Source organism: Ornithorhynchus anatinus, chromosome 9 (assembly GCF_004115215.2).
Source record: "Ornithorhynchus anatinus isolate Pmale09 chromosome 9, mOrnAna1.pri.v4, whole genome shotgun sequence".
Classification (NCBI taxonomy): Eukaryota; Metazoa; Chordata; class Mammalia; order Monotremata; family Ornithorhynchidae; genus Ornithorhynchus; species Ornithorhynchus anatinus.
The window spans coordinates 57,729,431-57,756,146 of NC_041736.1; the positions used below are offsets into that span (position 1 = coordinate 57,729,431).

A 26,716-nucleotide genomic window follows, 5' to 3' on the forward strand; every position below is an offset into this window, starting at 1 on the left:
CAATTTGCAATCTGCACCTGGGGAGAGTTTGATAGAGTTAAAAGACTTGATCCCTACCCCCAAGGAGACAGAAACCAAATCAATTAGATTAAGGGGATGGGATAGACAAAACACTGCGATACAAGAGGATTTACACCCAAACCAAGCCGGAGGCAAAGAGCTTTTCAGTTGGGAAAAGGCAGTGGCCGCAAACCAGGAATAAAAGATTCAAATAGACTGTGAGCCCGTAGTGAGCAGAGACTGTCTCTATTTGTTGCTGAATTGTACTTCCCAAGAGCTTAGTACAGTGCTCTGCACACAGTAAGCGCTCAATAAATACGATTGAATGGAACAATTAAACGCACCTTCGGCCAAATCCTAGTTTCCAATCTGCTCCTTCCCTCTCCCCCGGCCCCATCCCTGCCTTCTCCGTTCCCCATTGTCCCAAGTGTCCTCACTAGAGCCTACCTGACATCGCTGACTTGCCTGCTGTGTGACCTTGGCTGAGTCATTTAATTTCTCTGGGTCTTGGTTGTTAAAACGGGCATTCAATACCTGACCTCCCTGCTCCTTAAACTGCCCCGAGCCTTGTGGGAGCCCACCATTGTCCTTGTCTGCCAATGGGCTGAGCAGTGGGTGGTCTGAAGGTCAAGGGTTAGGCAGTGTTGGGGGGGAGGGGGTTTGGATTGTGGAATCCTTTGGTCCAAAGCCTCCCCGTCACCCACGACGAAGGAACCAACCCAGGGCGCAGCTCAGGCCTATCCGAGTCCACCGATTCCGGACTCGGGACCAAGCACTTGATAATAATAATAATTGTGGTATTTGTTAAGTGCTTACAGTGTGCCAGGCACTGTACTAAGTGCTGGGATGGATACAAGCAAATCGGGTTGGACACCATCCCTGTCCCGCTTGGGGCTCACAGTCTCAATCCTCATATTACAGATGAGGGTACTGAGGTCCAGAGAAGTGAAGCGCCTTGCCCAAGGTCACCCAGCCGATGAGCGGTGGAGTCGGAATTAGAACCCTTGATTTTCTCACTCCCAGGCCTGTGCTCGATTCACTAGGCCACGCTGCTTCTCCCTTAGGGAGTGGGCACAGTCCACACCCTCTAGGAGCTGGCATTTGTTCCAGCCTAGCGAGGTGGGCACTCGACACCCCCGGCATCCCACAAACACAGTATCCACGGACCGACCCGGGGGCCCAGAGCGGGCACGGACCGTGGGAGGCGGGGAGGAGTTTCCGCTTCGCCCCATCTCCCCTCCGAAATGGCAGGAGGGAGGACCGACCGGTTGGAGCCGGAGCAAAGGCCGAGAGCTCAGGCCCCAGGGTCAGGAGGGATGTCGGCTGGCCGAGCCCGGTGAGTCACCGCCGTCTCCTTTGACCCAGGGTGGGAGCGGGCCTAGCTGCAGCAGTTGGAAACGTCTGCTTGAGCAACTAGTTCAAACATGTCTTGGGAAGAATGGGGGGAGAACGGGAGGGAGGAAAGGAGGGAGGGAGAAAGGGACGGTGGAGAATGGAGGAAGCAGGGTGATATCGTGTGTGGCGGACCTTTCCTGTTGCTAAGGGTCAAGCACTGGGGAAACCGTACACGGGGAAAGATTTCTCGGGGCGGATCTCAGACGAACGGCAGTTTCCACCCTCCCCCATTTCCCTCAGTGGATGGCAGTGTGCTAGGCCCCCACCGGGATCGCCCCCAACATTAGTAGCCAGAACGGTCTTAAAGACGGTGTCGCTGAGAAGCAGTGTGACCTAGTGGATAGAACACGGGCCTGGGAGTCAGAAGGGCCTGGCTTCTAATCCAAGCTCCGCCACTTCTCCATTGCATCACTTCACTTTTCTGGGCCTCAGTTACCTCATCTGGAAAATGGGGATTAAGATGATGAACCCCAGGTGGGACAGGGATTGTGTCCAACCTGATTATCTTGCATCTACCCCAGCACTTAGAACATGCCTGGCACATAGTAAGTGCTTAACAAATACTATATAAAAAATAAAAAACCTGATGGGGCTACTATTTGTGCCATAGGGGGTGAATGAAAGCCCAAAGATAATTAACAGCCTCTTTCCTTCCTGTGCTCATTAACTGAGGATGCTTATTGAGCCCTTACTCTGTACAGAGCACTGTACTAAACAGCTGGGAGTGTATGGAACCATTCGTAGATATGTCCCCTGCCCTCAAGGAGTTTTCAAGCTAGTGGGAGAGACAGACACTAAAATACATTACATGTAGGGGGAAGCAACAGAGTTTAAAGATTTTTTACATTACGTGCTTACTTTGTGCCAGGCACTGTTCTAAGTGCTGGGGTAGATGCAAAGTAATCAGATTGGACACAGTCCACATTCCACATGGGGCTCACAGTCTTAAATCCCCATTTTACAGATGAGGGAACAGAGGCCCAGAGAAGTGAAGTGACTCGCTCCAGGTCACCCAGCAGACAAGTGGCAGAGCTGGGACCAGAACCCAGGTCCCTCTGACGTCCAGGCCCCTGCTCTATCCACCAGGCCACGATGCTTCTCAACCGACGTTGGATTCTCCCGGCTTCCTGCCCAGGAGCTCTCCAGGGAGATGCAGGAGTTTCTTGCTGACAGGTGATCCGGGAATAGGATAGCCCCAGTCTGCTCTCCCTGCGCTCCCTTTGGAATCGTTCTCAGCGGGCGGCATCCCCTACATAATTCATTCCCAATCGCCCACCCCCATGGAGAGTCAACTCCGTCTAGGGGAAGTAACAGAATATAAAAATATGGACTGAAGTACTCGCTTTAGTTTTGTGAGGGGAGAAAGGGTCTCGATATATTTCCCCTCTAGACTATAAACTTGTTGTGGGCAGCGAATGTGTCTGTTATATTGTACTCTTCCAAGCATTTAGTACAGTACCTTGCACATAGTAAGCACTCAATAAGTACAATTGATTAATTCCAAACTTTCTATATTTCCTAATTTTCACACCACACTTCAGGTTAGAAATCAGAGTGTATGCCAGCGCTGGGCTCTCTTGGTCCTTTGTGACGTGATCCAAGCTGGAGAGCACCAATCGATCAATTGTATTTACTGAGCACTTACTGGAAGCAGTGTGGCTTAATGAAAAGAACTCACTGGGAGTCAGAGGATATGGGTTCTAAACCTTGGGCAAGCCACTTCATTTCTTTGTGCCTCAGTTACCTCATCTGTAAAATGGGGATGAAGACTGCGAGTCCCATGTGGGACAACCTGATTACCCTGTATCTACTCCAGTGCTTAGAATAGCGCTTGGCACATAGTAAGTACTTAAATATCATCATCATCATTATTACTATGTGCCCGGCACTGTAATAAGCACTTGGGCTAGTAAAATATAAGAGAGATGGTAGAGACGTTCCCCTAGTACTGTCCTAAGGGCTTAGTCCGATGCTCTGCACATAGTAAGTGCTCAATAAACACCGTTGATTGACTGAAGGAGCTTAAACCAGGCCCAACTTCAGGAAAAATAGCCCTTACCTGCTGCCCAACCCAGAGGAGATCCTGGATTGACGCAAGGCAAAGGTTCTTCTGCCACATGGTTTCGCCTGTAACCCGAGACGTCCAATAAATCAGTGGTATTTACTGAGCATTTAAGGTGTGCAGAGCACTGTCCTACATGCTTGGGAGAGTGCAATATAACAGAGTTGGGTGACAAGTTCTCTGCCAACAAGAAATTTCCATTTGAGAGGTCCATCGTCACAACTTCGAGGTTCCTTTGGAGTTTGGGCCTTCTAAATTTAAAACATGAGGTGGTGACTCTATTCCTGTCGGTCAGGCCAAAGGGTGACTTGAGGTTTATTCTTCCTTTGCCCAGAACAAAGGGTGGCTACCACCCATTTAACTGCTTGCCCGTTGGTCTGGCTGTATAAATAACCAACCCCATCCCCGGAAGGGAACACCTCCACCACAATAGCCCCCTTCTTCCCCCTCTTTCACTAGGTGCCCTGATTACAGGTCGTAAATTCTCCCTGAATTCTCAAAATGTATTTCTCTGGTGGTTGTCAGGCCCACAAATTACCTTTTCCCTTTCCAATTAAGATCAAACAGATAAGAAGCAGAAAGTTTCTTCCTAACCTTAGGCTAAAGCAAACAAGAGATAGGTTCCCACGTATTTCTCTTTCAAAGAAAGATTCATTTTTCTCTGCAGATTACCAAGATCCGCCTCCCTGTTTCATTTCAAAGTCCATATCTCCCCCACCCAAGAACGAGGCATACCATGGCATGCCTCTCCCTGAGTGAAATATTTCCCTGGCTTGAGTAAATAGTCCCTTTTTATTTACAGTTCATTTTGGACTATTCTCCTTTTTAAGGGACAGGGGGCATGTTTATCTTGTTTGGGGCTCTGAGTAAAAGTGCAGAAAAGGAGATTTTTATCCCTACGCTTTTCCTGTCACTGGAAAGCAACACTGCCTCAGTCTTATTGGGAAGGATTTTAACAAATCCTACGGAGAAGCAGTGCGGCCTAATGGATAGAGTCTGAGCCTGGGAGTCAGAAGGACCTGGGTTCTAATCCCGACTCTGCCACTTGTCTGCTGTGTCTCCTTGGGCAAGTCATTCATTCATTCCTCCAATCAGTCATATTTACTGAGCGCTTACTGTGTGCAGAGCACTGTACTAAGAGCTTGGGAGAGTAGTATGGCTTAGTGGAAAGAGCCTGGGCTTCGGAGTCAGAGGTCGTGGCTTCTAATCCTGGCTCCACCACTTGTCAGCTGTGTGACTTTAGGCAAGTCACAACTTCTCAGTGCCTCAGTTGCCTCATCTGTAAAATGAGGACTAAGGCTGTGAGCCCCTTATGGGACAACCTGATAATCTTGTATCTACCCCAGAGCTTAGAAGAGTGCTTGGCACATAGTAAGCACTTAACAAATACCATCAGGGTGAGGCAGAAGGGATGGGGAGATGACCAAAGGTGGGGCTTAGTCCGCTTCTCTCTGCTTCTCTGTGCCTCAGTTCCCTCATCTGTAAAATAAGGGTTAAAACTGTGAGTCCCACTTGGGATATGGACTGTGTCCAACCTGATTAGCTTATATCTACTCCAGCGCTTAACAGTGGTGGGAACATAGTAAGCACATAACAAATACCATAAAAACAATAAATCAGAAACAAAAAAACCAAGAAAAAGAGCCAGATCCGGGCAACACAACCGCTAAATTGGTTACCTCCACTTCTCTTCAATTTGCAAATCGAACTGGCAAATCTCCTTGCCACGTCAGATTCAAAACCCTTCTTAGTACTAAATCTATTTTAGCAGCAAGCTCAGGGCTGTTTATTTTGGCTTCCAACAACTCTGAGGTGTAGAATATCCTCAGGTTGTCGCAGGTTTCCCCTTTCCCCCTGCCTGAAATGATGGGATGAAACCAGCTCTAACGTGAGGAGAGTAGATGTGGGAGGCAGCTGGGAAACAGAGGACAAATGTCTCTCTCAGCCTGAGGACCGGATTGAGTGAGAAGAACTTTTGGTTCCTATTTGCCTCAAATAGGGCCAAATTTCTTTGGGTTGTGCCTGCTCTGATATTGTACCTTCCCCAGTTCTTGGCATACAGAAAGGGCTTAACAAATATCATCGTGACGATGGTGATTATTACTTCTTAGGTTTGCACTCTAGAATGCAGGAAAGATCCCTCCCTGAGACTATTCATTCGATCGGATTTATTGAGCACTTACTGTGTGCAGAGCACTGTAATAAGCGCTTGGGAGAATACGCTATAACAATAACCAGACACAGTGAGCTTACAGCCTAGCAGGGGAGAGTAGTGCAATGATGATTCCAGGTGTGCTTAGTAAAATGGCATTTTAATAGTAATGCATTCAATTAATTCAATCGTATTTATTGAGCCCTTACTGTGTACAGAGCACTGTACTAAGTGCTTGGAAAGTACAATTCAGCACCAAATAGATACAATCCCTGCCCAGAACAGGCTCACAGTTTAGAAGGGGGGAGACAGACATCAAAACAATCCAATTCAATCGAATTTATTGGGTGCTTACTGTGTGCAGAGCACTGTACTAAGTGCTTGGAAAGTACAATTCAGCACCAAATAGATACAATCCCTGCCCAGAACAGGCTCACAGTTTAGAAGGGGGGAGACAGACATCAAAACAATTCAATTCAATCGAATTTATTGGGTGCTTACTGTGTGCAGAGCACTGTACTAAGTGCCTGGAAAGTACAATTCAGCACCAAATAGATACAATCCCTGCCCAGAACAGGCTCACAATCTAGAACGGGGGAGACAGACATCAAAACAAGTAATCAAGATGATCTTCTATCCACCCCAGAACTTGGTACAGTAATTGTTATGAGCTTACTATATGCTATATTTATTAAGTGCTGGGATAGAGACAAGATAATCAGGTCCTACAGTGGGCCTACATCAGGTTCTTCTGACTCCCAGGCCACACCACTTCTCCGAGACCAGTCCCTTCTCAAAGATGAGCCCCTGAATTGTGCTCCTTCTTGGGAACCCCTCAGCCTCCAAACATGTGCGCTCCCACAACACCCAAGGGACAACTCAGGGTGCCCGTCAGCTCAGTTCCACAAACAGAAGGGGGCCAAAGAATAAGGCCCTGGAACAGACTATTTATTTCTCTTCAAAGCGCCCCTCAATCATCGATCGATTGTATTTGCCGAGCGCTTACTTGTGCAGAGCACTGTGCTGTGAGCAGAGCGGGTCTGCCAAAGTCAGAGACTTCAAGAACACACCAACTCACCCGCGCGCAAACCGCAAGCCTTCTTTCAGCGGCCTTAAAAGATTTCAGCTGATGAAAGGCAAATGAAAGAAGTACACCTGCTAATTCGGCCCCCGTTGGTATTATGTTTCATTTTAGTATCGAGTGAATCATGGCCCTGTCCTTCCCCTCGGCTGGCCACTTCTCACTGTGGTCTTGAATGCTTCTACATTATTTACAGCTTTCCTCCCTTAAATGTTTTTTGACAAATTGCGTGTTTATTTTGACGATGTGTCAGGAGCTCGACTTCGCCAGGGTTGAGGACAGAAGCTGGGAGGGTGGATTAAATTTCCCCCGAGTCTAAGACATCCCTGTGCATGTTTTTCGAGGGAAAACTTCTTTTTTGTTTCGAATTTCAGAGGCGAGCCTTGATCTTATCGGAGCCGGGAGAGCAAGCTGGTGGAGATATTCTTGGCAAGCGTATTTCTCCAAGCGCAGGGGATACAACAACCTGAGGAATGTCAAGTCCCTAGCACTGCCAAATACCTGTCTCTAAAAGTCACCACGGTGGGAGTGGGAAGGAGTGGTCTTGTGGGGGAGGGAAGGAAAAGAGAGCTCGCTGTCTACTCTCAGGTAAGTGCAAATTCCCTCCGCCAGTGCGGATACTTGATGTAATCTGGATTTGCCCGGTTTAAATGATATATTATTATTATATTATTTATAAATAATATAAGTATTGTTATATTGTTTATAAATGTTAGAATTGTTTATTATATTGTATTATTATTGTTATTATTATTAGCGTGCGACTAGAGTAATAAAACTGTGGTATTTGTTAAGTGCTTACTATGTGCCAAGCACTGTAATAATAATAATTGCGGTATTTGTTAAGCGCTTATGTGCCAGGCACTGTACTAAGCACTGGAAGGATACAACAAGCAAATCGGTTTGGACACAGTCCCTGTCCCGATGGGACTCACGGTCTCAATCCCCATTTCACTGATGAGGTAACTGAGGCCCAGAGAAGTGAAGTGACTTGCCAAGGTCACACAGCAAACAAGTGACAGAGCCAGGATTAGAAACCATGACCTTCTGATTCCCCGTCCGGGCTCTATCCACTAGGCCATGCTGCTTCCTATGTACTAAGCGGTGGGGTTGACACAAGATCATTCATTCATTCATTCAATAGTATTTATTGAACGCTTACTATGTGCAGAGCACTGTACTAACCGCTTGGAATGTATAATTCGGCAACAGATAGAGACAATCCTTGCCCAGTGACGGGCTCACAGTCTAAACGGATCATCTGGACAGATCGTCGGGTCCCACACGGGGCTGGCTCAAAGTCTAAATAGGAGGGAGACCAGGTATTGAATCCTCATTTTGCAGATGAGGGAACTGAGGCACAGAGAAGTTAAGTGACTTGCCCAAGGTCACCCTGCAGATAAGTGGCAGAGCTGGCATTAGAGTAGTAGGAGAATGGGCCTTCGCTTCAGCGTTTTCGCTCCCGCGGCCATCTTTGAGAGAAAATCTCTCACGCCAACTTGCGCTTCTTGAGGGTCAAAATACAGTAGGTTGCTTTATGTCATTTGGGGGGTGGAGGGAGAGAAAGTAATGTAAAGAGGCACTTGGGAACAAAACAAAGCGTCTTTCCTTTCTAGCTCTGAGTGTACACTCAGCTCTGCCAGGACGCATGTTTCCACAATGATTGGGGTATTTATTATGTGCTGGGAGTGCTGGGGTAGGTACAAGACAATCAGGTGGGACCAGGTCACTATTTTTAAGTAGAAGTAATAATGATGATAATTGTGCTGTTTCTAAAGTACTTACTAGGCGCCAAGCCCTGTACTAAGTGGCTGGGGTAGATAAGAGATAATGGGGCTCCCATTCTAAGTAGAAGGGAGAACAGGTATTGAATCCCCATTTTTCAGATGAGGGAAATCCTCTAGACTGTAAGCTCCTGGTGGGCAGGGAATGTGTCTGCTTTATTGTTCTAAACAGCGTGGCTTAGTGGAAAGAGTACGGACATGGGGGTCAGAGGACGTGGGTTCTAATCCCGGCTCCACCACTTGTCGAATGTGTGACCTTGGGCAAGCCACTTAACTTCTCTGTGCCTCAGTTATCTCATCCTTAAAATGGGGATTAAGACTGTGAGGCCCATGTGGGACAACCTGATTACCTTGTATCTATCCCATAGTACGCGCTTAACAAATACCATAATCATTATTATTACTCTCCCAAGTGCTTAGTACAGTGCTCTGCACATGGTAAGTGCTCAATAAATATGACTGAATGAATGGAACTGAGGCTCAGAGGAGTTAAGCGACTTTTCTGAGGTCACGCAGCAGGTAAGCGGCAGAGCCAGGATTAGAACCCACGGGCTTTGACTCCCATGCCCGGGCTCCTCGGTCGTAATGAGAGGGCAGGGTTGGGGAATGTTCTTTGACTCCGTGCGTTGGTCCGGTGGCGGTGGGAAGTCATGTTGGAAAAAACGTTCATGTGCGTGTGCTTGAGGTCAGGCATAACGTGGTACTCTGGAGGGACATTGCCCCTCTCCTCCCTGTCCCGGCCCCTGGTTCTAAGGAGCTGGCTATTATTCGCCCCACCCGCAATCCCACAGTACTTACGTACATATCTTTAAATGATATATTATCAATTATTCTTTTTTTATAGTATGTGGTAAGCGCTTACTATGTGCCAGGCACTGTACCAAGCGCTGGGGAAGATACAAGGTAATCAGGCTGGGCACAGTCCTTGTCACACATGGGGCTCACAGTCTTAATCCCCATTTTACAGATGAGATAATGAGGCGTAGAGAGGTGAAGTGACTTGCCCAAGGTCATACAGCAGGCAAGTGGCAGAGCCGGGATTAAAACCCAAGTCCTTTGGACTCCCAGACGCATGTCTACCCATTAGGCCACACTGATTCTCAATATTATTTATTTCTATCATTATATTATTATGTAGTATGTACTTAACTTCTCTGTGCCTCAGTTACCTCATCTGTAAAATGGGGATTAAGACTGTGAGCCTCATGGGGGACAACCTGATTACCCTATATACCCCAGAGTTTAGAACAGTGCTCTGCACAGAGTAAGTGCTTAACAAATACCAACATTATTATTATTATTTATATTAATGTCCGTCTCCCATTCTAGACTGTAAGCTTGTGATGGGCAGGGACCGTGCCTGCTAATCCTGTTGTACTGTACTCTCCCAAATGCTTAGAACAGTCCTTGACACATAGTAAGTGCTTAACTAATACCATAAAAAGCAACTATTAACAATAATAACAATAGCAATTGCTATTATAAGCAGTGCGGCCTAGTGGATCGAGCACGGGCACGGGAATCAGAAGGACCTGGGTTCTAATCTCAGCTCCACACTTGTCTGCTGTGTGATTCTGGGCAAGTCACCTCACCTCTCTGTGCCTCAGTTCCTTCATCTGCAAAATGGGGATTAAGACTGTGAGCCCCATGTGGGACAGGGACTGAGTCCAACTCAGCTTTGCTTGTATCTCCCTCAGAGCTCAGAACAGTGCTCGCCACATTGTAAGTGCTTAACAAACATCAAATTATTATCATTATTTGTTTCATACGTGCTAAGCATTATGAAGCCGAGCCCCACCAGGAAGCAATGGAGAGCTCTTTCCTCGCAAATGCTCAGAGCCCGGGCTTCCCCAACTGACCGAATTACCCAGGACGATACAGCATAGCCATCAGACTATTTCTAAACACAAAGTCTCCAATGTTCTAAGCCGACAATGCCCTATTTACAATCGCAAACCTGCCACCTGCTTTGGCAAACGTACAATGTATAATATTGTTCGCCGCTACCTCCCCGCCTCCTTCTAGCCGCGGCAAGCCCAAAGGTCATTCAAACATTTGTGTTGAGTAAATAGTTAGGTTTCTAGATGAGTTCAGAGTCTCAGTTGCCCTAGTATCTGGGTTGAACCGCTCCGTGCCTCAGTTTACCCTCCTTAAGATGCAAAAACCTCTCCGTGCCCCGGTGAGTTTGAAGACTGGAGGCTCTGAGGAATCCAGCCGGTTCCAGCAGGCTCCACCTCTGGAGCTCAGGGTTGAAAGTTCTATCTGGTTTATGGTGGCGGGTAGCACCGGCCTCTTGATCTCCTTGTTTGAAGGGTGTCCGATCCAGTTGGTGCTGGCTTGCTTTATCACTTACCAACAACACCCCAAATCTCAAAAAATCTTTTCCTAGGAAGCCAAGCGTTTCCCAGAAGGCAGGATTGCAACATGCAGGTTTTAGGGTGCCCTGGGAGCAGATGGACAGAACTTCTGACAAGGAAGGCTGGCGAGGCCCGTGGGGGGAGGCGGGAGATGTGAAGCAGCATGGGCTAGTGGACAGAGCCTAGGACCGGGAGTCAGAAGGTCATGGGTTCTAATTCCGGCTATGCCACTGGTCTGCTGTGTGACCTTGGGGGAGTCACTTCACTGGGCCTCAGTTACCTCATCTGTAAAAGGGGGATAAGAGTGAGAGCCCCATGTGGGACTATGTCCAATCTGACTAACTTGTATCATTCCTCAGTGCTTAGAACAGTGTTTGGCCCTTAGTAAACTTTTGACAAGTAGAAGCAGCGTGGCTCAGTGCAAAGAGCACAGGTTTAGGAGTCAGAGGTCACGGGTTCTATTCCCGGCTTCGCCACCAGTCAGCTGTGTGACTTTGAGCAAGTCAATAATAATGTTGGTATTTGTTAAGCGCTTACTAGGTGCCGAGCACTATTCTAAGCGCTGGGGGAGATACAGGATAATCAGGTAGTCCCCCGTGGGGCTCACACACTTTTAATCCCCATTTTACAGATGCGGGAACTGAGGCACAGAGAAGTGAAGTGACTTGCCCACAGTCACGCAGCTGACAAGTGGCAGAGCCGGGAGTCGAACTCATGACCTCTGACTCCGAAGCCCAGGCTCTTTTCTCGATGTCTCAGTTACCTCATCTGTAAAATGGGGATGAAGACTGTGAGCCTCATGTGGGACAATCTAATTACCCTGTATCTACCCCAGCACTTAGAACAGTGCTCGGCACATAGTAAATGCTTAACAAATACCAACATTGTTGTTATTATTATTATTATTATTATTATGTGGGGCCCCAAAGCTGAGACTAAATGTGTGCTTTTTTCACTACCTGAAAATGGACAGGAGGGAAAGAGCCCCTCCCCACCCTCCCACCCAATACACAGAGACAAAACACTGACTGGAAAATTCTCAGAAGTCAATGATCTCGGTGAAGAACACGGCGGGGCTTTCGTATCTCCCTCTGAGACAGAACCACCCTCTGCCGCGGTTCTGCCTGGCCTGGCTTCAAGGGGTCTGGAACAGCAAAGCTCCAGAAGGAATTTCAAGTGAGACTGGATCTTGAAGAGGCAGGCCTCACACCCAAGTCACACATTCCACACCAGGCCGGAGATTTCCCCCTCACTTCAAAGGAGGTGATCTTGTGAAGGGTGAGGGGAGGGACACCTGCCTTAAGCTTATGACGGATGGAAGGGAAAAGGGCTTTGGAAGGTAGGATAATGTGCCCACAACGCTCCAGGCTCTTCCAGTCAAGGGAGGGCCCTTAATCAATCAGTGGCAGTTATTGAGCACCTACTGAATGCCAAGCACCGTACTAAGCACTTGGGAAGGTAAGCAGTAGAAAGACGCAAGCACGTCTCCAGGGAGCATGATTTTAATGGTCATCGATTCACTTACTTACAGCTTTCTTTCATTCATTCATTCAACAGCATTTATTGAGCGCTTACTATGTGCAGAGCACTGTACTAAACGCTTGGAATGTACATTTCGGCAACAGAGCCAATCCCTGCCCAATGACGGATGCCTCTGGGAGAGAAGATCACCAATGGACTGTGGGTTTGGCTGTAAAAGCCAATTATTATTATTATTGTGGTATTTGTTAAGCGCTTCCTATGTGTCAAGCACTGTTCTAAATGCTGAGGTAGATATCAAGTTCATCAGGTTGGTCAGAGTCCCTGTCCCACATGAGGCTTATAGCTTAGGTAGGAGGGAGAATGGGTATTGAACCCTCATTTTGCAGTTGAGGAAGCCGAAACGCAGGGAATTTAAGTGACTTGCCCAAGATTAAAACCCAGGTCTTCTGACCCCTAGGCCCAAGTCATGTGCCGATATGGGAAGGAAAGTTTCCTGACGGAAAGAGCGAGGGGTCTGGGAGCCAGGGGGCCGGGTTCGGAGCCCAGCTCCACCACTTGCTCCCTCTGTGACCTTGGGCAAGTCTCTTAACTATGCTGTGCCTCAGGCTCCTCCTCTGTAAAAATAAAGATTCAATCCCTGTTCTACCTGTGGGCCCCATTTGGGACAGGAACTGTGTCTTGTATGTAGCCCAGCACTTGGAACAGTACTTGGCCCACAGTAAGTACTTAACAAAAATCAAAATAATATTATGATTATTTGGGACTGACAGTTCCAACTACACCATGCACATCCCACACTTGCCCGACAATGTGTTGGCATGTTTGTGCACAAACACAAACACGCACATGCACACACACACAAACACCCCATGACCTAATGGACAGCGCTCTAATCCCGGCTCTGCCACTGTCTGCTGTGTGACCTTGGGCAAGTCGTATATATATATACATATGTTGTATATGTATGTATATATTGTACATACATGTTAGAGAAGCAGCGGGATTTAGTGGAAAGAGCCCAAGATTGGGAGTCAGAGGTTGTGTGTTCTAATCTCGGCTCCGCCACTTGTCAGCTGTATGACTTTGAGCAAATCACTTAACTTCTCTGTGCCTCAGTTATCTCCTCTGTAAAATGGGGATTAAGACTGTGAGCCCCGCATGGGACCACCTGATTACCTTGTATCTCCCCCAGTGCTTAGAACAGTGCTTGGCACACATCATTATTATATAGGTACACAGCTATAATTCTATTTATATTAATGCCTGTTTACTTGTTTTGATGTGTATATATATATATATATCTATAATTCTTTTTATTTATATTGATGCTATTGATGACAGTCTACTTGTTTTTATGTGTGTTTCCCTGATTTTAGACTGTGAGCCCGTTGTGGGCAGTGACTGTCCCTCTTTGTTGCTGAATTGTACTTTCCAAGTGCTTAATACAGTGCTCTGCACAAAGTAAGCAATCAATAGATACAATTGAATGAATGAATGACATCACTTCCCTTCCCTGGGCCTCAGTGACCTCACCTGGAAAACGGGGTTTGAGACTGTGAACCCTGCGTGGGATCTGCTTTGCTTGAACCCAACCCAGTGCGTAGCACAGTGCCTGGCACAAAGTAAGTGCTTAACAAATACCACAAGTATTATCTCACACACGCAAAACCTGTCCACCAACAGGCTGACACGTCTGCTGCCTGCAGTACTGTATACCATCTGGGCTTTTACTCCGATGCTCCCCCCTGGACCCCCAGCTCCCCCAACCACCGGGCTGGCCTGCCGCTGTAGCCGCTTCCCAAAATAAAATCGTTGTCCACTACACAGCCAGGCTCTTGGGCATCCTTTCTGAGCGCAATCCCGGTTTAGAAACTGGATTGCTCTCTGGGGTTCTTCTGGGATCCTCTAGCTAGCTCCTCTCCCTCTAGCCTTCCCTTTCTCCTCCTTCTCCACGCTGTGGCTACAACCAGGAGGGTTTCAATCCGGTCCCACAAGCGTCAATGGCATACCAAATCAGAGATGACCAGTGCATCTGTTACATGGGTGGCGGGGTGGGGGGTGATAATCAAAACAATCAATCCTATTTATTGAGCATTTCCTGGGGCAGAACGCTGTACTGGGCACTTGGCAAAATACAATATAACAGAGTCAACAGAAATGTTCCTTGCCCACCGTCTAGAAGGGGACAAAGACATTAGTAGAAATAAATTACAAATACGGACACGAGTGCTGTGAGGCTGAGGAAGGGGGTGAATAAAGAGTGCAGACATAAGCTAGACCGGTGTAAGGGGAAACTGGCTTGCAATCAAGTGCCTGAGGTTGACCAGATGGCAAAGCAACCAGCAATCCAGGGAGGTTTCAAAGCGGTGGCACTACATGGCTCTCCTTCAGGTTCAAAGATGATGCTCCAGATGGCACAATCTTTATCGCGGAGAGCGAGGGCACCTGCTGAGCCTGGTGGTGGCTGGCAGTCACTTCCACACTGTGGGCACGTGAGCCCCAAGTGGGACGGGGACCGTGTCCGACCCAATAATCTCCCATCTCCCCCAGCGCTCAGCACAGCGATTGGCATATATTATTCTTATGCTATTTGTTAAGGGCTTACTGTGTGCCAGGCACGGTTCTAAACGTCAGGATAGACACAAGCTAATCAGGTTGGACACAGTCCATGTCCCATATGGAACTCCCAGTCTTAAATTCCCCACTTTACAGCTGAGGACACTGAAGCACAGAGAAGTGAAATGAATTGTTCAAGGTCACACAGCAGGCAATGTGGCAGAGTTGAGACTAGAACCAGGTCCTATTGACTTCCAGGCCCGGGCTCTATCCATTAGACCACGCTGCTTCTCAAGCACTTAAAAAATAACATGATTATGATGAGTCCTGCTCCTTGTTGCACTTCAGTCTGGTGGCGGTGTGTGCCGGGAGAAGGAAGGAGAGAGGCAACGGAGGATTCTGTCTCTCAGTAAGTGACTGAGTTGAGGCACTGACTGAGCCCTTACTCTGTGCCAACCATAGTGCAGATTACGAGATAATAAGCGGGGGCCTTGTGGGGCTCACATACAAGAGGGAGAAAGAGCCAATATTTTACCCCCATTTTACGGATGAGGAAGCTGAGGCACCGGAAGTTAGGTGACTTGTCCAGGCGACTCCGGCAGGTCAGGGGGAGAGCTGAGATTAAAATCTGGGTCTTTTGGCTCCCAGTGCGTCCTTTCCACTAGGCCACGCTGCTTCATTTTTTAAAAAAAAAGTGACATCCAGTAGCGTGGTGTAGGGGAGTCAGCCGGTACCAGGTTCGAGTCCCAGCTCCACCTGAGGCTGGCTTTATGACTGAAACCAAGTCAATTAACCTTCCCGAGCCCCGGTTTCCTCATCTGGGCAACGGGCAGGGATCAGAGAATGTGAGCCCATGGGGGACAAGGACTGGACCCTATTTCATAAACTTCTACCCAGCGCTTAGCGCCTTTAATGTTTAATCATTGCCATAATTATTTTTGGTTTTACCATTCCTATCCTACCCTGGACCATCTAACACTTCACCCCAAATCTGTGTTGGGGGAATTGGTTTCTGAGCTGTGGGTGGGCATTCACTTACCCTTGACACAAGAGAGGACGTTTCTGACCATCAGGATGATGCCAAACTCTCACATCCCGACCTTACCGTCCCTCCACATCCCCTCACGTCAACCTAGGCTCACTGGGTGAGGGAGCGTCACAAACAACCCACTGGAACCACAGGCAGCCTGTCCTCTTGACGGGTTTTAAGGTATTAAAAAAAACTTTCATTCTCCTTTCCTTTTTGAACTAAGTTTTAATAGCCAGAAGGCTCAGCCCATTCTGAGCTGCTTCACCTTCCTTCCTCCTCCCCCCTCCCGGCTCTGCCTCCACCCCGGCAGCCGGGACCCACCATGTCCCACACTACTGAGGCATTTTGTTCAGGGGTCAGGAATGTGGGCCGGCCACATCGGGGGATTCTGGGAATCATTTAGAGAATGCATGGAAATTACTTTAGCAGTAAACTGCTTCAGAGCTCAGCGAGCATGAAGTCTCTGTTATCCAACACCACACACCACACCACAAACCACAGCACACCACACACCAGAGCTGACAGGCTTCTAGTGTCCTTTCTGGCAATCATCTTGGAGGGGTAGACACCGTGTGGGGTGAAGGGGGAATGGTCTCTTCTGCAGAGCACTTGATGCTCTCTGAATGAACCCAGAATGAATAACAATAATAAAGATTAGTAATAATAATTATGGTATTTGTTAAGGGCTTACTATATGCCAGGCACTGTATTAGGCAATGGGGTGGATACAAGCAAATTGGCTTGGACACAGTCCCTATCCCACACAGGGCTCAGAGTCTTCATCCCCATTTTACAGATGAGGTAACTGAGGTACAGAGAAGAAAAGTGGCTTGTCCAAGGCCACACAGAAGACAGGTAGTGGAGCCGGGATTAGAACCCATGACCTTCTGATTCCCCGGCCCATTCTCTATCCATTACATCATGCATGTGAAGGCCTTTAATTCCCATATTATTATTGGTATTTGTTAAGTGCTTACTATGTGTCAAGTACTGTGCTTGGGTATTTATAACACAATCAGATTGGACATAGTCCCTGTCCCACATGGGGCTCCTAGTCTAATCCATCAATCCATCATATTTATTCTTCTTTATGGTATTTGTTAAGGGCTTACTATGTGCCCGGCACTGTACTAAACATTGGGGTAGATACAAGATATTCAGGTGGGACACAGTCTCTGTCCCACATAAGACTCAGAGTCTTAATCCCCATTATACCGATGAGGGAACGGAGGCCCAGAGAAGTAAAGTGACTTGCCCACGGTCACACAGCAGACAAGTGGCAGAGCAGGAATTAGAAGGCAGGTTTTCTGACTCCCAGGCCTCTCTTTCCACTAGGCCATTTATTGAACACTTATTCTATGCAGAGCACTGTACTAAGCGCTTGGGAGAGTACAGTGTAACAGAGTTGGTAAACACATTCCCTGCCCACAACGAATTTATAATCTAGAGGGGGAGAGACCAAGAGAGGAGGAGGTAAGAATTTGGTCTCCATTTTACAGAAAAGAAAACTGAGGGGCCCAGAGATATTAAGTGACTTGCCCACAGTCATGCCAACAGGCAAGGGGTGGAGTTCGCTTTAGAACCCAGGTCCTCTGGGCCTGGTCTCTTTCCACTAGGTCACGCTGCTTTCACTCTGGTTTTAGGTCTTCTTCTGAAGGAAGGTTTGGAGACGATGAAGCTTCCCGCCACTCGGGCACAACGGCTGTTTTCAATCCTGCCTCGAGATTATGAAATTTGTAGAGGGCTTTATTGTCCTTGGACTTTCTCCTGGCTCTTAAGGTTGGTGTCTGTGGCTAAATTCTAGGCAAAACTGCGGTCCCTGAGCTGAAGGGGCTGTGCTCTTCAGGCAGAGAGTTGAAAAGGAAGTAAAAGGTTTCCAAAGTCGGTCTCTAAATCATCCCACAGAAAGAGCCCTTTAGAGATTGGGCCAAGGGTGAATTCTAAATGGGAAGATGGGGAATTTGCATCAAAGCAGCAAATCCCATAGGGATATAAGCCAATTTCCAAGCAGCTCCTTGAAAAGATCCCTAAGGGGGCCAGGAGATGGACTCTTCATTGCTGCCTCCACTGCCATCACTTATTCGGTCAGTCATATTTAATTGAGCCCTAATTGTGTGCAGAGCACTGTACTAAGTGCTTGGGACAGTACAATAGAACAATAAACAGACTCATTCCCTGCCTACAACTATCTCAGGAAGGCAGGAACACGGAATTTGTAGAGAAATCAACAGACTGAAAGCACAATCTGTCCCCGGGCTGAGGTTTCAGGACTCACGGCTTTCAGGCACATCTTGGCTGGACTGGCATATGTCAATCATCTTTTTTTTTTGTTTTTAATGGTATTCATTAAATGCTTTCTAAAGGCCAAGCCCTGTACTAAGCACTGGGGTAGACAAGTTAATCAGGTTGAATACAGTCCCTATCCCACATAGGGCCATGGTTTTAATCCCCATTTTACAGATGAGATAATTTAGGCCCAGGGAAGTGAAGTGACTTGCCCAAGGTCACATACAAGATAAAAATAATAATAATGGTATTTGTTAAGTGCTTACTATGTACCAGGCACTGTACTAAGTGCTGGGGTGGATACAGGCGAATCGGGTTGGACACAGTCCCTGTCTCCTGAGGGGCTCACAGACTCCATTCCCATTTTACAGATGAGGTAACTGAGGCCCAGAGAAGTGAAGTGATTTGCCCAAAGTCACTCAGAAGACAAGTGGTAGAGCCGGGATTAGAATGCAGATTCTTCTGACTCCCAGACAGCGGCACGGCCTAGTGGAAAGAGCATGGGTCTGGGCTCAAATTCCAGCTCTGCCATTTGCCTGTTGTGTGACCTCAGGCAAGTAACAGAACTTCCCTGTCTCTCATTTTCCTCTACTGACAAATGGGGACTAAATTCCTGTTCTCCCTTCCTCAGACTGTGAACCCCATGCGGCACAGGGATTGTGTCCTATTTGTGGTGCATCTACCCTGGTTTAACAAATACCATGACGATGATTATGTTCTTTGGCCTGAAATATTGGAGTAAATTAGGCCAAAGTACAGTTTAGGCCTCTAAAGTTTATTCAGCTTGGCTATGCAAGCGGCCAAGCCCTGGAACGGACCACCAAGGAAAGCTGGGACGCCCTTTCCTGCCTTGGGGAGATCTTTATCAAAAATCTAGCAGCGATCCTGACTGGGAGTCAGAACGCTGGACCAAGTCACCACTTACCCATCAGTCAACCAACGGCACTTACTCACTGTTGGTTGTACTCTCCCAAGTACTTTTATTCGGTCGTAATTATCGAGTGCTCACTGTGTGCAGAGCACTGTACTAAACGCTTGGGAGAGGACGATACAGCAATAAAGAGTGACATTCCCTGCCCACAATGAGCTCACAGTCTAGAGGGGGAGACGGACATTCATATAAATAAATAAAATATTGATATCTACAATAAGTGCTGTGCTCTACACTAAGCGCTTGGGAGAGTAACAATATAACAGAGTTATAACAGACACATTCCCTGCCCACTAGAATAATATGGAAAATTTGTAGCAAAACATGTCAGCATCGGAGATGTTCTTCAAACCGTCTACCTCCATACCCATTATGGCAACGGTTACAGTAACGTGACTTTCGCCACATTTCGCCACACTGCACCTGGCACGTAATAAGCACTGAACAACTGCTGTACCCAAAAAGGGAGGCGTTATTTGCACATCCACGTTCAATCCCTCCCAGTCGGGGCAGGGATCCCCGCTGGCCCCCTGGCCCCCATCCTGACCCACACGTTGGCTCTTGTGGGCACCGAAGTCGGCCTACCTGCTAGCGCCTTGATTCGGGATCGCTCAAAGAGCCGGGCGGAGCTGTTTTCATTGTCCCAGTCGTCCACGTCCCAGCGGTTGTTGACGTCGCTGTACTGCTGCTGGATCTCAATGTTGTCGTAATCTGTGGCCACCGTCGTCGTCATCTTGCACCTCTTCTAGCCGCTCTGCGGCATCAGTTTCTTCTTACCGAGCTCTACGGGGACGGAAGCAGAAACACCTTTAGGTCGGCGCGCCTAGCGGAGAGAGCCCGGCCCTGCGACTGATGAGGGAGCAGGGAAAGGGGAATAAGGGGAGAACGAGAATCAATCAGTCGATGGTATCTATTATCAGGCAGTCAGTCATTAGTGTTTATTGAGTGTTTACTGTGTGCAGAACACTGTACCATGTGCTTGGAAGAGTACAATATAACAGAGTGATTACTGTGTGCAGAGCGCTGCACTGAGCGCTTGGGAATGCACAATACAAGCGAGTTGGTAGATACGATCCCTGCCCACAGGGAGATTACAGCCTTTGGGGGAGGAGGTCATTAAAATAAATTATTGGCAAGGGAAAAAGTAACATAAGTAATAATAATAACTATGGCATTTGATAAGCACTTAATATGTGCCAGGCATTATTCTAAGTGCTGAGGTAATTCCATGGGACGCAGTCCCTTTCCCACCCAGGGCTCACAGTCTTAATCCCCATTTTACAGATGAGGGAATTGAGGCCCAGGGAATTGAAGTGACTTGCCCAAGGTTACACAGTAGACAAATGGCAGAGCCGGGATTAGACTCTATGACCTTGTGACTCCCAGGCCCGTGCTCCATCCACTAGATATATGAGCCTAAGCACTCTGGGCCAAGGTCAGAATATCAGAGTGCTTAAGGGGTGCCCGGCCAAGTGCACAGTAGACGCAGGGGGGACGGCAAGCTTACAATGCGCTTAATGAATACCATGGTTATTATTATTAGTCTGAGAGCATTCTGGCCCCAGGACTAAATTTCCACAAATTGCTCACTTCTGTAGTCCTGAGACTTACTGGGAGAGAGGAGCGACGAGGAAGCCTAATGGGGAAGGCACAGCCTCTGGGTCACCTGGGTTCGAGAGCAAGAGCCCTCACTTCCACCCAAGGGAATTGGTTTAAGGCAAATGACTCTTCCAAAATGGCCCCCACTTTGACAGGGCTTGAAAACTGCCCCGGAGATCTTTCTGGGCGGGAGAGGTTGGGTCTGGATACATCTTCAGAAACAGTTGGGGAAAAGCGGCCCTTCTTCCTCTTTTTCTTTTCTCTCCTCCCTACCCAGGGTCTGCAAATTTATCAAGCTCTAGTTTGGGGAAAATGCTTTGAACGGCACCATTTTCCTTGGCCTTCACCTCCAGCAAAATGTTAGGCCGGGCCAGGCTGGGACTCCACCACATCTGCTCCAGCTGTTTCCTCTCCCCACCCTCTCCCTGCAGAGAAGCCTTTAACCGATTCTCTCCCAGAAGCCAAGGAAAGAACTCCAAGCACCAAAAACAGCTGGCCACGCTCCTTGGGAAACCATTTTCTCTCCCTCAAACTAAAGCAAAATTGAGCAGTGCAGAGGTGATCCAAAGGGGTGTCTGTGGAAAGAATGCCTTGATATGGCTTCTCTATTACCCAGAGAGGGTTTTCAACACAGCCAGGTTTCCATGGTGAAAGAATGACTGAAAAGAATACAATGGCCCTAAATTAACAATTGGTGACAAACACATAGCATGATCTAGAAGACAGCGAGAGCTGAGAGCAATAGAGAGCCACTCTACGTTTCCCCTTCCTTCCTCACTGAGGACTGAACTCTGATTCCCCTGTTGCTCCTCTGGTTTTACATAAAGGGAAACAGTGTTAACCTCTTCAGGGCATTCTTTCATTCATTTAGTCACATTTACTGAGTGCTTACTGTGTGCAGAGCACTGTACTAAGAGCTTGGGAAAGTACAACAATAAACAGACACATTCCCCGCCCACAGGGATCTTACAGACTAGCATCTGCTCCGGCAAATGAGAAAGAGAACAAGAAAAAATGTGAAAAGGTAAGCCCAAAACTGCTAGAATGCCCCTGGCTAGTGAAAATGAGAAAGAGAGAGAGAGCACGCATCCATCTAACTCCTCCCTTGCTGGACTGCTGGAGTTGAGATTTATAGTCTTTGATACATTTTTCTCTGCGGATAAATATCATAACCTTCCCTAGCCCCTGATTAATAAATCAATCAGAGGTACTTACTGAGCGCTTGCCACATGCAGAGCAATGAACTAAATGCTTGAGAACAACCCAATTGGTAGCCATTCCCCGCCCACAATGATCTTACAGTCTAGAGGAGAAGACAAACACTAACATAAACAAACAATTTATGGATATGTACTTAAGTGCTGTGGGGCTGAGGGTAGGGTGAATAACAAATGGGTACAGATCTAAGTGCAGAGACTGTGCAGAAGGAGAAAGAGACAGGGAAAAGAGGGTTTAACTGGGGAAGGTCTCTTAATAAGACTTTGAAGGTGGGGCGAGTGGTGGTCTGGCTTATATGGAGTGGGAGGGAGGTCCAGAATAGGGAGAGGACGTGGGAAAGGGATCGGTGGAGAGATAGATGAGACGGGGGCACAGTGAGTAAGCTGGTGCAAAGGAGCGAGGTGTACGGGCTGGGATGGAGTAGGAGACCAGAGAGGTGAGGTAGGAGCGGGAGAGCTGATTGAATGCTTTAAAGCTGATGGTGAGGAGCTTCTGTGTGGTGCAGAGATAGATGGGCAACCATTCATTCATTCATTCAATAGTATTTATTGAGCGCTTACTATGTGCAGAGCACTGCACTAAGCCCTTGGAATGTACAATTCGGGCAACAGATAGAGACAATCCCTGCCCATTGATGGGTTTACATTCTAATCCGGGGAGACACAGGGACCAAAACAAGACAACATAATCACGTTAAATAGAATCAAGGGGATGTACACCTCATTAACAAAATAAATAGGGTAATAAAAAGATACCCAAATGAGCACAGTGCTGAGGGGAAGGGAGAGGGGGAGGAGTAGAGGGAAAGGAGAGAAAGGACCCTTAGCTGAAGGGAGGTGAAGAGGGGAAGGGGGAGGGAGCAGAGGCCGGAGTGGGAGGACAGAGAGAGCAGAGGGAGGTTCTTGGGTCGGGAGTGGTGGGGGGAGATGAAGAGTGGTAGTCTGTCAGATGACTGGGCAGTTGACCAAAGTTTTCAAGGACTGAAAAATAAAGAATTCACGGTCTTTGCTCTAGGGGAGCATTTAAAGCAGGGAGCCAGGGGCGTCCCTAGGATACCCAAGGGGACAACCATCCCTAACCATGTAAGCTCCTCCTGTAAGCTCATTGTGGGTAAGGAATGTGTCCGTTTTTTGTTTTAGTGCATTCTTCCAACCGCTTAGTACAGTGCTCTGCACACAGTAAGCGCTCAATAAATACGATGGGATGAAAATCCAAGCCACAGGACTAGTGTCCCCAGTAGCGTAGCTCAGTGGAAAGAGACCGGGCTTGGAAGTCAGAGGTCATGGATTCGAATCCCGGCTCTGCCGCTTGTCAGCTGTGTGACTTGGGGCAAATCACTTAACTTCTCTGAGCCTCAGTTCCCTCATCTGTAAGACGCGGATTAAAACTGTGAGGCCTACGTGGGACAACCTGATCACCCTGTATCTCCCCTAGCGCTCAGAACAGTGCTCTGCACATAGTAAGCGCTTACCAAATACCAACATTATTATTATTATTAGGGAAGCAGCGTGGCTCAGTGGAAAGAGCCCGGGCTTGGGAGTCAGAGGTCATGGGTTCGACTCCCGGCTCTGCCACTTGTCAGCTGTGTGACTGTGGGCAAGTCACTTCACTGCTCTGTGGCTCAGTTACCCCGTCTGTAAAATGGGGATGAAGACTGTGAGCCCCACGTGGGACAACCTGATTCCCCTGTGTCTACCCCAGCGCTTAGAACAGTGCTCTGCACATAGTAAACGCTTAATACCAACATTATTATTATCTGGCGCCACCTGCTGATGCATAAAACCTGCAGCCTCAATGCTAGACCCGCCTTGCTTCCCTGCAGCTCCTAGATCCCCTCCCTCATTCGTTCAATCGAATTTATTAAGCGCCTACTCTGTGCACAACACTGTACGACGCGCTTAATGCAACTGCCCAGATCTAAGCGACCCACCAGGCCCCAGAGAAAACACTTCTTCTGCGAGTTTCTTCTCCCAATAACTGTGACAAACGCCTCTCACCAATCATTTTCCAAGGCCCTGAATGCTTTTAATAATTACGGTATTTGTTAAGAGCTTACTGAGTGTCAAGCACTGTCCTAAGGGCTGGGGTAGATAATAATAATAATTATGGTATTTGTTAAGCACCCTGTCCATCGGCCCTGAATGCTTTTAATAATTACGGTATTTGTTAGGAGCTTACTGTGTGTCAAGCACTGTCCTAAGGGCTGGGGTAGATAATAATAATAATTATGGTACTTGTTAAGCACCCTGTCCATCGGCCCTGAATGCTTTTAATAATTACGGTATTTGTTAAGAGCTTACTGTGTGTCAAGCACTATCCTGAGGGCTGGGGTAGATAATAATTATGGTATTTGTTAAGTACTTACTATGTGCCAGGGACAGTACTAAGCGCCGGGTATGAAGTTAGGTTGGACACAGTCTCTGTCCCACATGAGACTCAAAGTCCAAGTAGGAGGGAGAACAGCTACTGAATCCCCATTTTACAGCTGAGGAAACTGAGGCACAGAGGAGTTGAGTCCCATGCTCAAGGTCCCAAAGCAGAATAGTGATTGAGACTATGAGCCCCATTTGGGACAAGGACTGTATCCAACCAGATTTGCTTGTGTCCCCCCCCAGCCCTTAGTTCAGTACCTGGCACACAGTAAGCGCTTAACAAATACCATAATCAATGTAATTATTCAATGGCAGAGCCAGGATCAGAACCCAGGTTCCATGACTCTCAGCGCGTGTTCCTTCCGGAAGACCACACTGCTTATACATTTGTTTATACAATATACATTTGTTTATAGGAAGGCAATCACGAGGAAAACTTTACGATCTGTTTTCTGCGTTTGATCCCGCTCCCACGCAGAGGCGATCAGCTAGATCAGCTGACCGTTCTGCCTCCAAGGAGCAGGAACTTTTATGGAATGATCTGCTTCTCATTGGTAGCAGAGAGACAGTTTGACCCAACGGGAAGGACAAGACTTGGGTTCTACCACTGCCCTGTACTGTGAGAAGCTGGGCTGAGCCACCTAACTTCTCCGGACCTCAGCTTCCCAATCTGTAAAATGGGGATTAAGCGTGTGAGCCCCACATGGGACAGGGATTGTGTCCAACCTGATTAACTTGTATCTACCCCAGTGCTTAGAACAGTGCTTGGCACATAGCAAGCACTTAACAAATACCATTATTATTATTATTTATTATTACTGAATGACATTGAAGACCTGGAAGGACAAAGCTGGGGGCGACAAGGAAGATCCATAATTTAGGACGATTTAAATGCTGATATCAAGGCCCAGGTGAGTTGCCATTCTCTCTCTCGGAATCTGACACCACAGCAGAAAGGGCTGAGGGAGTAGGCTTCACCCTGCATCCCTCACACACATCTCGACTCCGGGGGCTCAATCAATCAGCCGTATTTACTGAGCACTTACTGTGGGCACAGCACTGTACTAAGCGCTTGGGAGAGTACCACAGAACAGAGTTGGTTGACCCATTCCCTGCCAACAACAAACTCATAGTCTAGAGGGCGGGACAGACATTAATAGAAATAAAGAAATTAGGGATTGGGTCATAAGTGCTGGGGGCCGGAGAGAAGGGTGAATAAAGGGAACAGATCCAAATGTAAGGGGGATGCAGAAGGGAGTGGGAGAAGAGGAAATGAGGGATTCGAGGGGGAAGGCCTCTTGGAGGAGATGAGCTTTTAATGAGGCTTTCAAGTGGGGGAGAGTGATCATCTGTCAAATATGAGGAGGGAGGGTGTTCCAGGCCAGAGGCAAGATGTGGGCAAGAGATTGGCGGAGAGACAGGCGAGATTGAACTAGGGGGCTGCCTTTGGTTGGTCGGGTGTGCTTTCATGGTGCAAATTCATTAATTCATTCATGCAATCATATTTATTGAGCGCGTATTGTGTGCAGGGCACTGTACTCAGCGCTTGCAATGTACAATTTGGCTACGGGTAGAGACAATCCCTGCCCAACAATGGGCTCACAGTCTAAAGCGGGGGAGACAGTCAGCAAAACAAAACTAGTAGACAGGCATCAATACCATCAAAATGGAAACAAACCCGCAGCAAGGGTTCCAACCCTCAGAAGACTAGGTTCTCTGTGAGAAGTCGGGGGGGGGGGGGGGTGTCTAGTGGTAAGGGCCTGGGCCCAGGAGCCAGAGGACCTGGATTCTAATCCTGGCTCTGCCACTTGCCTGCTGGGTGATCTAGGGCAAGCCACTTAACTTCTCTGGGCCTCGGCTTCTTCACCTGTAAAATGGGAATTAAATAAATGCCTGTTATCCCTCCTACTTAGAGGGCCCTTTGGGTTAGCGGCTGTGTCCAACCCGATTATCTTGTATCTATTTTGGCACATAATAAGTCCTTAAACTCCACAATTACTATTATTAAAGACACAGAAGTTCGGGGTTTACTTTTTTCTAAGATCCCTTTTGTACTTTGTCCTTCTACTTAGAGACTACCTAAATTCGTTTATAGCCTAGTAGAGAAACTACTTGGTACAGTGCCTGACACAAAGCAGTGTTGCTTAATGATTAGAGCATGGGCCTAGTCAGAATCAGGAATCAGAAGGACCTGGGTTCTTATCCCGGCTCTGCCCCTTGTCTGCTGTGTGACCTTGGACAAGTCATTTCACTTCCTCTGTGCTTCTGTTCCCTCATCTGTAAAAGGGGGATGAAGACTGTGAGCACCATATAGGACAGAGACTGTGTCCAACCTGATTTGCCTGTATCCACTCTAGGATTCGGACAGAGCCTGGCACATTGTATGCGCTTAACAAATAGCACAATTATTA

The 26,716-nt window shown here is 47.7% G+C and overlaps 1 protein-coding gene across 1 annotated transcript in view; it reads right to left on the reverse strand.

Annotated features, from left to right (window-relative positions):
- The window catches only part of SPTBN1 (spectrin beta, non-erythrocytic 1), a 195,927-nt gene that overhangs the window by 126,138 nt on the left and 43,073 nt on the right, over positions 1 to 26,716 (reverse strand). Inside the window, exon 2 of the mRNA XM_003431278.5 lies at positions 19,702 to 19,899. Within this exon, the coding sequence (XP_003431326.2) occupies positions 19,702 to 19,849 (148 nt within the window). The 5' untranslated portion in view covers positions 19,850 to 19,899. The remainder of the gene's footprint in view (positions 1 to 19,701; positions 19,900 to 26,716) is intronic.